Source organism: Danio aesculapii, chromosome 17 (genome assembly GCF_903798145.1).
Source record: "Danio aesculapii chromosome 17, fDanAes4.1, whole genome shotgun sequence".
NCBI lineage: Eukaryota > Metazoa > Chordata > Actinopteri > Cypriniformes > Danionidae > Danio > Danio aesculapii.
Window position 1 is genome coordinate 259035 of NC_079451.1, and position 12195 is coordinate 271229.

General features: G+C 41.6%; 1 protein-coding gene across 1 annotated transcript in view; it reads right to left on the reverse strand.

The window, feature by feature from the left end:
• Window positions 1-780: 780 nt before the first annotated feature.
• Window positions 781-12195, reverse strand: part of dph6 (diphthamine biosynthesis 6) — an 83911-nt gene continuing 72496 nt past the window's right edge. Inside the window, exons 14-15 of the mRNA XM_056477358.1 lie at window positions 7274-7634; window positions 781-1082 (exon numbers count right to left, since the gene is read on the reverse strand). Coding sequence (XP_056333333.1) covers window positions 964-1082; window positions 7274-7634 — 480 coding nt within the window. The 3' untranslated portion in view covers window positions 781-963. The remainder of the gene's footprint in view (window positions 1083-7273; window positions 7635-12195) is intronic.

Sequence of the window (12195 nt, forward strand, 5' to 3'; positions counted from 1 at the left end):
TTTTTGGTGAAATGAAAGCAAACACTCATTTATATTTAATTTCTCATTAAAAATGAGTGATGAGACACGGAGTGAATGTGGTACTGTATACAGTCTACCATTAAAGTCATGTAACTTAATATAGAAGTCTAAAATAGAAAGATGAGGAGGTTTTCATGAGAACATTTAAAGGAGAATTATGTAAATGACAGTAAAATAAAAAATACCCACATTATAATATATAATGAAGGTTTCAAATGCACCATCCTAACTCTCATTTGTATATATGACCATGAGTTATGGAAGTTTAACACCATTTTCTCACAGTCCTTTATTGATGTTATTTCCTTTATATTTGACATTTTCAGGATTCTCTTGTTTAATTGTATTGTGTGTCCAATGTAAACAAGGCTCTGTGTGTCATGTTGAAACTTATGCAATGAAAATAGCAATAAAATAATAATCAGAATAATTCATAAGCTACACACAATATATCAATAAATAACGTAAATCAAGTCATGTTTCAGATGAGTGATGCAATAAATAATCAGAATTTATCATTATGATTTAATAACTACTGTTATTTATTTACAATTTTGTGTCAAAATGTAGATTTGAGGTGTTTTTTAATGTGTTTGCGAGGTCTCTTCTGCTGTATGTGATTTTATTTTGAATATATATTTATTATAATTGCTTTGTTTTTCTGTCTAGTCTTTTCTGCATGAATCTTTTAACCTCTGTACTTTATATATATAAAATCAAGAGTATTATTATTATGACATTTAGAGGATACTCTTGCTACCATTTCTCTCTTATAACTTCAAACGCATTACAATAATGTAATTTACATTTTAAAACTGCGGTTGGAATAGGCAAACGTGCATGACAGAATGCATTTTATTGTGCAGTGAACGCAGATGTAAACACAGAAATGCATTGTGTTTTTAATAATGAATGTGTGTCTCCTCATACAGTATATCTGCTCTAGACACTGAGCCAGCAGGACACCAGCAGCAGCTGACCCTCTGGAAGATCTTCAACAGGAACCAGAACCACTGCAGGAGCACATGGATCCCGAGCACCAGTGAAGCGCGGCTGCAGACCTGCGCACACACACACATGTTGGTAGTGCACCAATCAAAGTTTCATCTGTATGATATGGGAAAAACCATCTAGATTGGCAAATGAACAGCAACACATCTGTATTATCAGATATTGCTTTGATTACAGGCAGAAGTTTTTCCAGTATTATGGTTGTTTAGAACCATATTCTCCATATTTTGAGTCCTTAATATGAATTCCTTTTGTTTATTTTTGTTAACTATGTTGGTAGTGGTGGTTTACAGGGCCTCTCCATCGGTGTAGTGTATTTTATACAGTAAAAACACACATATTATATGAGCTTACCCCTAAACCCAACACTCACAGGAGATTTGGAATGTGAGAAGACTTTAAGTATGACTTTTACAAGGCATGTCCTTAGCTCATAACCATAACATTATTCAAATGCACGTCCTTGTAAATCACTAAACCCAGTACACACACACCCAAAACACTGCAGTAAGTTACAGTAAATACTGAACCATACTTGAAATTATCTGTTGTGGTGATTCAACAGTTGCTATGTCAACAACAACCTTAGTAATTAATCAGTTGCGGTGGTCCTATGGTTGCTATGGTAACAAAGCAACTATAGTAATTGATCTGTTGTGGTGATTTTACAGTTGCTATGGCAACACAACAACTGCGGTAATTAACCTCTCATGGGGGTTCTATGGTTGCTATGGTAATAACAACTATAGTAATTGATCAGTTGTGGTGATTCTACAGTTGCTATAGTAACAACAAGTATAGTAATTAATCAGTTGTGGTGATTCTACTGTTGCTATGGCAACAATAACTACAGTAATTTGTTTGTCATGGTGATTCTACTGTTGCTATGGTAACACAACATCTATAGTAATTGATCAGTTGTGATTTTACAGTTGCTACAGTATAGTTATTGATCTGTTGTGGTGATTCTAAAGCTACTATGGTAACAACAACTATAATAACTGATCTGTGGTGATGATTGTATAAATAACATAAATAATTCTCATTAACCTCCGGCTGCAGCTGCATTCCTTCTAGCGACATCCACAGTAGTTCAGCTGTTGTGGTGATTCTAGTTGCTATGGTAACACAACCATTACAGTAATATAAACAAATGACCCAAAACAGCAGTTTTCTACAACTCTAACGGGGGTCACAGAACAGAAGCGCCGCTCGGTGGCGTGCCGCGTAGTGCCATACATTTCAGAATTCGCCATCTGAATAGTTTCATTTTGAATATCATGCGAATGTGCGCGTCTGGTGTGTGATACTTTCAACTGTCATGTGCGCGCTGTGTCGCGGCTCATCCGGTGTGTGACACCCTTAAGGTGTATGATACTACAATCAGTAAACACTAAAGTATACTACAGTATTTATTACAGTTTATCAGGTCACTGTATTTAATACAGCAGTATCCTGAAGTGCTTATTAACAGAGAGTTATAAATACTATCATATAAACTATATAACTCTAGTATGGTTCATTAATACAAGTATTTACTACAAATGACCATAGTATTTGTTCATGTGGGGGTGAACTCAAGGGTTTTCATGGTTGTTTAATGGCTTTTTAAGGTCAATTCTTTTTCCAAAAATAGTTTTTTTTTGTCATTGTTTAACATCTAGTCCTGCTGAACATAGGTTAACTGAGCAGAAATCATGACAGGAATACACATGAATATTTGACTACACTACACAACTGCGAAACACATTCAATATTTGTGAATTATTATTATTATTTTGATTTAGTTTAGCTGAGTTCTGAAGACAGCCAGAGTCTGACGGGTTCAGGAGAACATCAAGGTCAGTAAACAATGGGTCAGTTTTCATGTGACTGTGTCCAGAACAGAGCGACTGCAATTAGTCCGAGTCCAGCGCTGGGGGAGCCAGGTCAGTGTGGAGTCTGCCTGAACCATGAAAGTCAGCAAGATCATCAGACAAACTGACTAACACAAAGGTCAAACTCTTTTAATCATGTCTTTCATCAGGAACACACACACACACACGCATGCACACACACGTCATTAATGAAATGAATGAAGAGCAGCTTTCCTCTGTGTGCTCCATCAGGCCTGTGGTGCACTATGGGTAATCAGAGCTTCAACAGGAGATCACACAGAAAAACAAGCTGCATTAGTCTAACGGTCACCTTCATCTCACACGCACGCACACACACACACGCACGTCTTTCCTGACGATCCCAGAAACTTCCTTCATTATCACACGTCTCTCTGAAATGACTGATTCTGATTGGTCAAACTCCATATTCCAGTGTAAATTATTCCCTGAATTACACTATTACTGCAGGCCTATTTGGGTGTTACGAACCCACTGTAGTGAAAATATTCACATACACAATGAAATAAACACAACACTTTTGTTTTGGCTTCCTTTTTTTTCATGGCCTGAATTCATTGATCTAAATCTTGTTGTGTGCACAAGACCTACTTTCTCTAAGTAAATGAACTGTGTATAATCAAAATAATAAGTCAGCTTAACAATTCCATGGATTATTCAGGAGTTTTAAATGAAGTTGTTGCTTTTAAGCCACTGGTTTTTAAAGTATGGTTGCTTTTTACAGTGTACAAAATGAGATTGTTAATAATATTTTAATATAAAAAACTTACTGCGCTGACGTAACTTAGGTTTACTAGATTATTCATGGATCTCTCCATGATCATTAGGCAATTTCCAGAACCTTTTCTTTCTCTGTTTCTCTTTCTGCAATTGTTTTAAAGCATTGCACATTGTATATAAATGTTTGTATATTGCATATGTTTAAACTATTAAGCTAATTAACCAATGAAGTCTGCATCATTTAACACTTTAGAATTACTACTGCAAACACAGTCTGAACACTCTTAAACACACTTAATTATTCACTGTGTTCTGAAGCGTCAACTACACTCACTGGCCACTTTATTAGGTACACCTCACTAGTATTTGGTCAGACCCCCTTTCTCCTTCAGATCTGCCTTAATCCTTGGTGTCAGAGATTCAACAAGCTACTGGAAATATTCCTCAGAGATTTTGCTCCATATTGACATGATAGCATCACACAGTTGCTGCAGATTTGCCACATTTCCACCACATCCCAGATTTGCAGTTCCACCACATCCCAAAGGTGCTCTATTGGATTGAGTTCTAGTAGCTGTGGAGGCCATTTGAGTACTGTGAACTCATTGTCATGTTCAAGAAACCAGTCTGAGATGATTGGCGCTTTATGACATGGTGCGCTATCCTGCTGGAAGTAGCCATCAGTGTGTGCTTATTTGAGTTACTGTTGCCTTTCTATCAGCTGGAACCAGTCTGGCCATTCTCCTCTGACCTCTGGCATCAACAAGGCATTTGCGCCCACAGAACTGCCGCTCACTGGATATTTCCTCTTTATCATTCTCTGTAAACCCTAGAGATGGTTGTGCGTGAAAATCCCAGTAGATCAGCAGTTTCTGAAATACTCAGAGCAGCCCGTCTGGCAGCAACAACCATGCCACGTTCAGCGTCTCTTAAATCCCCTTTCTTCCCCATTCTGATGCTCGCTTTGACCTGCAGCAGATCGTCTTGACCATGTCTACATGCCTAAATGCAGTGAGCTGCTGCCATGTGATTGGCTGATTAGACATTTGCATTAACGAGCAGTTGGACAGGTGTATCTAATAAAGTGGCCGGTGAGTGTACATCAACATTGTGTTTGTTCATTATCCCCATATATTGAATTACTGAATATCAGCACATGTCTAATACACACAGCTGTAGGTAACCCCGTTTGACCTGATTTCCAGGATATCAGCAGACAGATTTGGGACGGGTATTAGCGTACACATTTAACCTGCTGGTCTAATTTGATGAACACAAAGCCTGAAAGAGCCTCCAGAACACCATCAAGATGATTTTTGGCTTTTCGAGATGTCCTGGAGCTAAACGCCTGTCTGTCAGGACAGCGGATCAGGAGACTCTCGTCTGAGATTTGGGGATGTGGGTCCGACAGAAAGGGTTTCAGGGCGAATGTCTTCATTTCTCCTCTGATATTGTTGGTCTGTGACCCGTGAATGCGCTGCTGGCAGTCTCTGAGGGCTTCCACACCACACCACAGACAGACAGCTGGAGAAACGTGTTTGAACATATGCTACAGTAGCGGCACGCGGATCTGATGACGGAAATATCAGCGCACGCTTCAGCACAACAGCAGAGCTGATGGAGGACTGTCAGCTGATTCAGCTCATGCTCACACACACACACACCAGACTTCATCAACGTCTGCACTACAGATACATCTGACACACTGCAAACAGCGCTTTTCTTACTTGAGTTTTTGCCTTGTTTCTACTTAAATATCTAAAGATTCTGAAATCAAGAAGCATTTAAGCAAGCATATTGTCTTGTTTTCAGAAATAACGAGTCAACATGAAGTGAAAAGCGAATATAAAGATTAGTTTTCTGACCTCATTGACAGAGTGCACATTGTTTGTATTTATACGCACATTTGAACTTGTGCAATCTCTCCAGCTACTTCACAACATGTGTCCACACATGAGTTTGTTCTTAAACTGGTGAGTTCTGAATGAGCGTCCGCATGCATCAGGTTAGACATTTGCATAATACACGCCCACACCAGCTCCATATAAGGACTCGTCCAGTCAAAGACAAGTATGGCATCGAAACATAACGACAATCATTCTAATGTATAACAGGTTTTGCTGTCGATGATGGAGGCCTGAAGGTAAACAAAGTGACCTGTGTGGAAAAACAGTGTGATTGTTCACGAAAGCAATTCATATTTTCATTTCAGATTTACTCATTTTAGTTCAAAGTAAATTTAAATCAGAGATGTTGCACAGGCAAAAGATTGAAAACGTTTCTTTTTCTTTTTTCAGAAACAGCTGGGACAGAAAAGAAAACACACATAATAAAGAAAGAAGTGATTTCTACATTTACTTTGACTTGTATTTTATTGCAGCTGTCATTCTGCCCCATTCTTCAAGTCTTAAGGTGGGCAACAGTACGGGGCCTTCACTGTTCATAATGCAGCACACATTCTCTATTGGAGACAGGTCAGGACTGCAGGCAGGCCAGTCCAGTAGCTGTATCCTCTTCCTCCGCAGCAGGACTCTGTAATGTGTGCTGAATGTGGTTCTGCATTGTCTTGTTGAACTCTGCATGGGCGTCCCTGGAGAAGAAGGCAGCATATTGAGCTCCAGAATCTGTTCAGCATTAATGGAGCATCACAGAAGAGCAGGTTACCTTTGCCAAGGGCACTGACACAACCCCAGACCATGACAGACCCTGGATTTTGGACAGTCTGAATGATCCTTTTCTTCTTTGGTCCTGAGCACATGGCGTCGATTTCTCCTAAAAACACCTGAAACACTGCTTCATCTGAGCACAGTACACGTCTCCACTGTGTGATGCTCCATCCCAGATGCCTCTGAGCCCAGAGAAGTGGACGGCGCTTCTGGACACTGTTAACATAGGGCTTCCTTTTGCCACAGTACAGTTTTGACTGGCGTTTGTGGATGTGACTCTGTATTGTGGTACTTGACAAAGGTTTACCGCAGTAGTCCTGAGCCCATGTGCTGATCTGGCTTATAGATGAATGAGGATTCTTGATGCAGCGCCCCCTGAGGGGTCGGAGGTCACGGTTGTTCAGCTTAGGCTTGCGCTCTTGTCCTTTACGCACTGAAACTCCTCCAGATTCTTCAATCTTTAATGATGTTCTGCACTGATGAAGGTGAAATATCCACATGTCTTCCTCTCTTTCTCTGAGGAGCATTGTGTTTAATCTGTTCACTCATTTTCTCTCTTATTTGTGGTCAAACTGGCCATCCTCGGCCCATCTCTGCTCCTAAAGGACTAGACCTGTACTGATGCTGCTTTAGTAGCAGATCATAATCACACTCACCTGTGGACATCACCTCATTAATTCACCTGTTTACCTGATTACCTGTTTACTGACTAGACTTTGTGCAAAAACCAAAATTGGAATACATGTGTATTAAAAATGTCAACAGTAAAAATCATGAGAAACTCATTAAATGTTTGTTATTTTGTCTGCAAGTCACAGTAAACTTAGATTTTTTTATTCTGTGATTTCCATACTGTTTCTGATTTGATGTATATATATATATATATATATATATATGTGTGTGTGTGTGTGTGTGTGTGTGTGTGTGTATGTGTGTGTGGTGCGTGCAGTTGTCTGGTACCTGTGGCGATGTGTGTGCTGGTGTTGTGGTGTCTCCTGTAGAAGACTCTGGCACACAGAGCGGTCAGGCTGGGACTCTCCTGAAGCGCAGAGCTATAGCAGGACATCAGTGTGTGCAGGAGGCTCTCGCTGCTCACACACACACTCTCTGTGCTCTCACACACACTCAGAGACAGAGAGGCGTATCGAGCACAGCCAGAGTGCAGCAGACGGGATTCCACGACGCCGCCGGAGCTCCGACAAACACACACTCTCTCTGAGGGACAGTCCTGCACCGCAGACACATGCAGCTCCAGCAGAGCTCCTCTGGGCAGAGCACACACCACCAGCAGATGGAGCTGTGGAGCACACACACACTCATACTACACACACAAACACACAACAAACCTTGAGACTAAGTGTGTGTGTGAGAGAATGAGTGTGTATGGGTGTTTCCCAGTGCTGGGTTGCAGCTGGAAGGGCATCCCCTGTGCAAAATATATGCTGGAACAGTTGGTGGTTCATTCCGCTGTGGCGACCCCTCGTGAATAAAGGAGTAAGCTGAAGGAGAATGAATGAGTGAGTGTAATAACACCTGTGATTAATTCCTGCAGTAACACTGTTGATCATCCCTTACACTATAACCCACCCACACCCCCAAACCCGTAGCTCAGCTCAGGTGTTCTGCACTACATGATCAACACAGTAAGTACGCTGTATGTATTTTCTGCTGCGAGTACACTGTAGTTAAAGCCACCTGATGTAAATACTCAGCATGGCATTAGTCTAGAAGTGTGTGTTCCTCATAGGATCAGCTAAACACAACTCACTTTAGTCAGAGCACAGGCTGTGTGTGTGTGTGTGTGTGTGTGTGTGTGTTTACACTGAGATCAAGTGAAGAAAACACACTTCCATCCCACTGAAGACAACAGTTGAGTTATATCATCCCCATGATGAACACACCAGAACATCACCTGAAGCCTGAACACAAGCGAGCGCCGAGACAAAGACAGATCAGAGTGATTCCAGACACGAGCGGCTCATTTTACACCATCTCAGCCTTTAAATGATGTCATCTGCAGAGTTAAAAATCTTTATTCTCCGCTGGCGGCCATTATCGCCTCTCAAGCGTCTTCAGAGACACAATGCGGCCCTCAAATAACACCGTCTCATCTGCTAATGGCCGACAAATGAGTGTTTTACACAAGCGCCGCTTTGTTTGCGCCGTCGATCAGGGGCGAAAACACTTAACCCTCTTTTCAATTGGCTGGATCAATTTTCATCCACTCCAGTGCACCACTGTAATGACGGGTTACACACACTTTATGTTGAGATTCGCTCAGAAAGCAGACGGCGAATAAATCAAAGAGGCTTTTCTCACAATTTGGGGCCGCGTCCCGGTGGCGACCCGGTGACCGGCGGTGCACTTACATCCAGATTAAAGCGGCGCGCGCTGATTGCGTATCAACACCACAACACTTCAGCTACTAAACAATAGCAGCTTTAAGCAGAGCAAAGTGTTCACTCAGACGGCTGTGAGCACAGCGCTTTAATACGCTACAGATTAGCACTTAACAGCACACAGGGGCCGTAATGAAGGGAGGCTGCTAATGGTTCCCAGAGGGGTTTTTAAGGGATAGTTCACTCAAAAATCAAGATTTACTGACTTGTTCCAAACCTGTTTGATGACATTTTGAAGAAAGCTGAAAACCAATGAATTCCATAGCAGGGAAAACAAACACTGTGGAAATCAATGACAGCAGGCTTATCATCTTTAGTGTTCAACAGAAGAAAGAAACTCAAACTGGTGTGGAAAAAGTAAAAGGGGAGTAAATGAAGACAGAATTTACTCTTTGAGGAGAACTTTAAAGGCCGACCTCACCACCCGTGACACCCAGACCCTCACGATATGGGTCAAAACCCACCAAAATCTGAATCAACAGCATTTACTTTTTACACAAAGGCCCAGGCTTAAAGTTTAGATCATGTTTATAACAGGTGGAGGAGGTTTAGATGATGTTTATAGCAGGTGGAGGAGGTTTAGATGGTGTTTATAGCAGGTGGAAGAGGTTTAGATGGTGTTTATAGCAGGTGGAGGAGGTTTAGATAGTGTTTATAACAGGTGGAGGAGGTTTAGATGGTGTTTATAGCAGGTGGAGGAGGTTTAGATGGTGTTCATAACAGGTGGAGGAGGTTTAGATGGTGTTCATAACAGGTGGAGGAGGTTTAGATGGTGTTTATAACAGGTGGAGGAGATTTAGATGGTGTTTATAACAGGTGGAGGAGGTTTAGATGGTGTTTATAGCAGGTGGAGGAGGTTTAGATGGTGTTTATAACAGGTGGAGGAGGTTTAGATGGGGTTTATAACAGGTGGAGGAGGTTTAGATGGTGTTTATAACAGGTGGAGGAGGTTTAGATGGTGTTTATAGCAGGTGGAGGAGGTTTTAGATGGTGTTTATAGCAGGTGGAGGAGGTTTAGATGGTGTTTATAACAGGTGGAGGAGGTTTAGATGGTGTTTATAGCAGGTGGATGAGGTTTAGATGATGTTTATAACAGGTAGAGGAGGTTTAGATGGTGTTTATAGCAGGTGGAGGAGGTTTAGATGGTGTTCATAACAGGTGGAGGAGGTTTAGATGGTGTTTATAACAGGTGGAGGAGGTTTAGATGGTGTTTATAGCAGGTGGAGGAGGTTTAGATGGTGTTTATAGCAGGTGGAGGAGGTTTAGATAGTGTTTATAACAGGTGGAGGAGGTTTAGATGATGTTTATAACAGGTGGAGGAGGTTTAGATGGTGTTCATAGCAGGTGGAGGAGGTTTAGATGGTGTTCATAACAGGTGGAGGAGGTTTAGATGGTGTTTATAACAGGTGGAGGAGGTTTAGATGGTGTTTATAGCAGGTGGAGGAGGTTTAGATGGTGTTTATAGCAGGTGGAGGAGGTTTAGATGGTGTTTATAACAGGTGGAGGAGGTTTAGATGGTGTTTATAACAGGTGGAGGAGGTTTAGATGGTGTTTATAGCAGGTGGATGAGGTTTAGATGGTGTTTATAACAGGTGGAGGAGGTTTAGATGGTGTTTATAGCAGGTGGAGGAGGTTTAGATGGTGTTTATAGCAGGTGGAGGAGGTTTAGATAGTGTTTATAACAGGTGGAGGAGGTTTAGATGATGTTTATAACAGGTGGAGGAGGTTTAGATGGTGTTTATAGCAGGTGGAGGAGGTTTAGATGGTGTTCATAACAGGTGGAGGAGGTTTAGATGGTGTTTATAACAGGTGGAGGAGGTTTAGATGGTGTTTATAACAGGTGGAGGAGGTTTAGATGGTGTTCATAACAGGTGGAGGAGGTTTAGATGGTGTTTATAACAGGTGGAGGAGGTTTAGATGGTGTTTATAACAGGTGGAGGAGGTTTAGATGGTGTTTAAAACAGGTGGAGGAGGTTTAGATGGTGTTTAAAACAGGTGGAGGAGGTTTAGATGGTGTTTATAACAGGTGGAGGAGGTTTAGATGGTGTTTATAGCAGGTGGAGGAGGTTTAGATGGTGTTCATAACAGGTGGAGGAGGTTTAGATGGTGTTTATAACAGGTGGAGGAGGTTTAGATGGTGTTTATAGCAGGTGGAGGAGGTTTAGATGGTGTTTATAGCAGGTGGAGGAGGTTTAGATAGTGTTTATAACAGGTGGAGGAGGTTTAGATGATGTTTATAACAGGTGGAGGAGGTTTAGATGGTGTTCATAGCAGGTGGAGGAGGTTTAGATGGTGTTCATAACAGGTGGAGGAGGTTTAGATGGTGTTTATAACAGGTGGAGGAGGTTTAGATGGTGTTTATAACAGGTGGAGGAGGTTTAGATGGTGTTCATAACAGGTGGAGGAGGTTTAGATGGTGTTTATAACAGGTGGAGGAGGTTTAGATGGTGTTCATAACAGGTGGAGGAGGTTTAGATGGTGTTTATAACAGGTGGAGGAGGTTTAGATGATGTTTATAGCAGGTGGAGGAGGTTTAGATGGTGTTTATAGCAGGTGGAGGAGGTTTAGATGGTGTTTATAGCAGGTGGAGGAGGTTTAGATAGTGTTTATAACAGGTGGAGGAGGTTTAGATGGTGTTTATAGCAGGTGGAGGAGGTTTAGATGGTGTTCATAACAGGTGGAGGAGGTTTAGATGGTGTTCATAACAGGTGGAGGAGGTTTAGATGGTGTTTATAACAGGTGGAGGAGGTTTAGATGGTGTTTAAAACAGGTGGAGGAGATTTAGATGGTGTTTATAACAGGTGGAGGAGGTTTAGATGGTGTTTATAGCAGGTGGAGGAGGTTTAGATGGTGTTTATAACAGGTGGAGGAGGTTTAGATGGGGTTTATAACAGGTGGAGGAGGTTTAGATGGTGTTTATAACAGGTGGAGGAGGTTTAGATGGTGTTTATAGCAGGTGGAGGAGGTTTAGATGGTGTTTATAACAGGTGGAGGAGGTTTAGATGGTGTTCATAACAGGTGGAGGAGGTTTAGATGGTGTTTATAACAGGTGGAGGAGGTTTAGATGATGTTTATAGCAGGTGGAGGAGGTTTAGATGGTGTTTATAGCAGGTGGAGGAGGTTTAGATGGTGTTTATAGCAGGTGGAGGAGGTTTAGATGGTGTTTATAACAGGTGGAGGAGGTTTAGATGGTGTTTATAGCAGGTGGAGGAGGTTTAGATGGTGTTCATAACAGGTGGAGGAGGTTTAGATGGTGTTCATAACAGGTGGAGGAGGTTTAGATGGTGTTTATAACAGGTGGAGGAGGTTTAGATGGTGTTTAAAACAGGTGGAGGAGATTTAGATGGTGTTTATAACAGGTGGAGGAGGTTTAGATGGTGTTTATAGCAGGTGGAGGAGGTTTAGATGGTGTTTATAACAGGTGGAGGAGGTTTAGATGGGGTTTATAACAGGTGGAGGAGGTTTAGATGGTGTTTATAACAG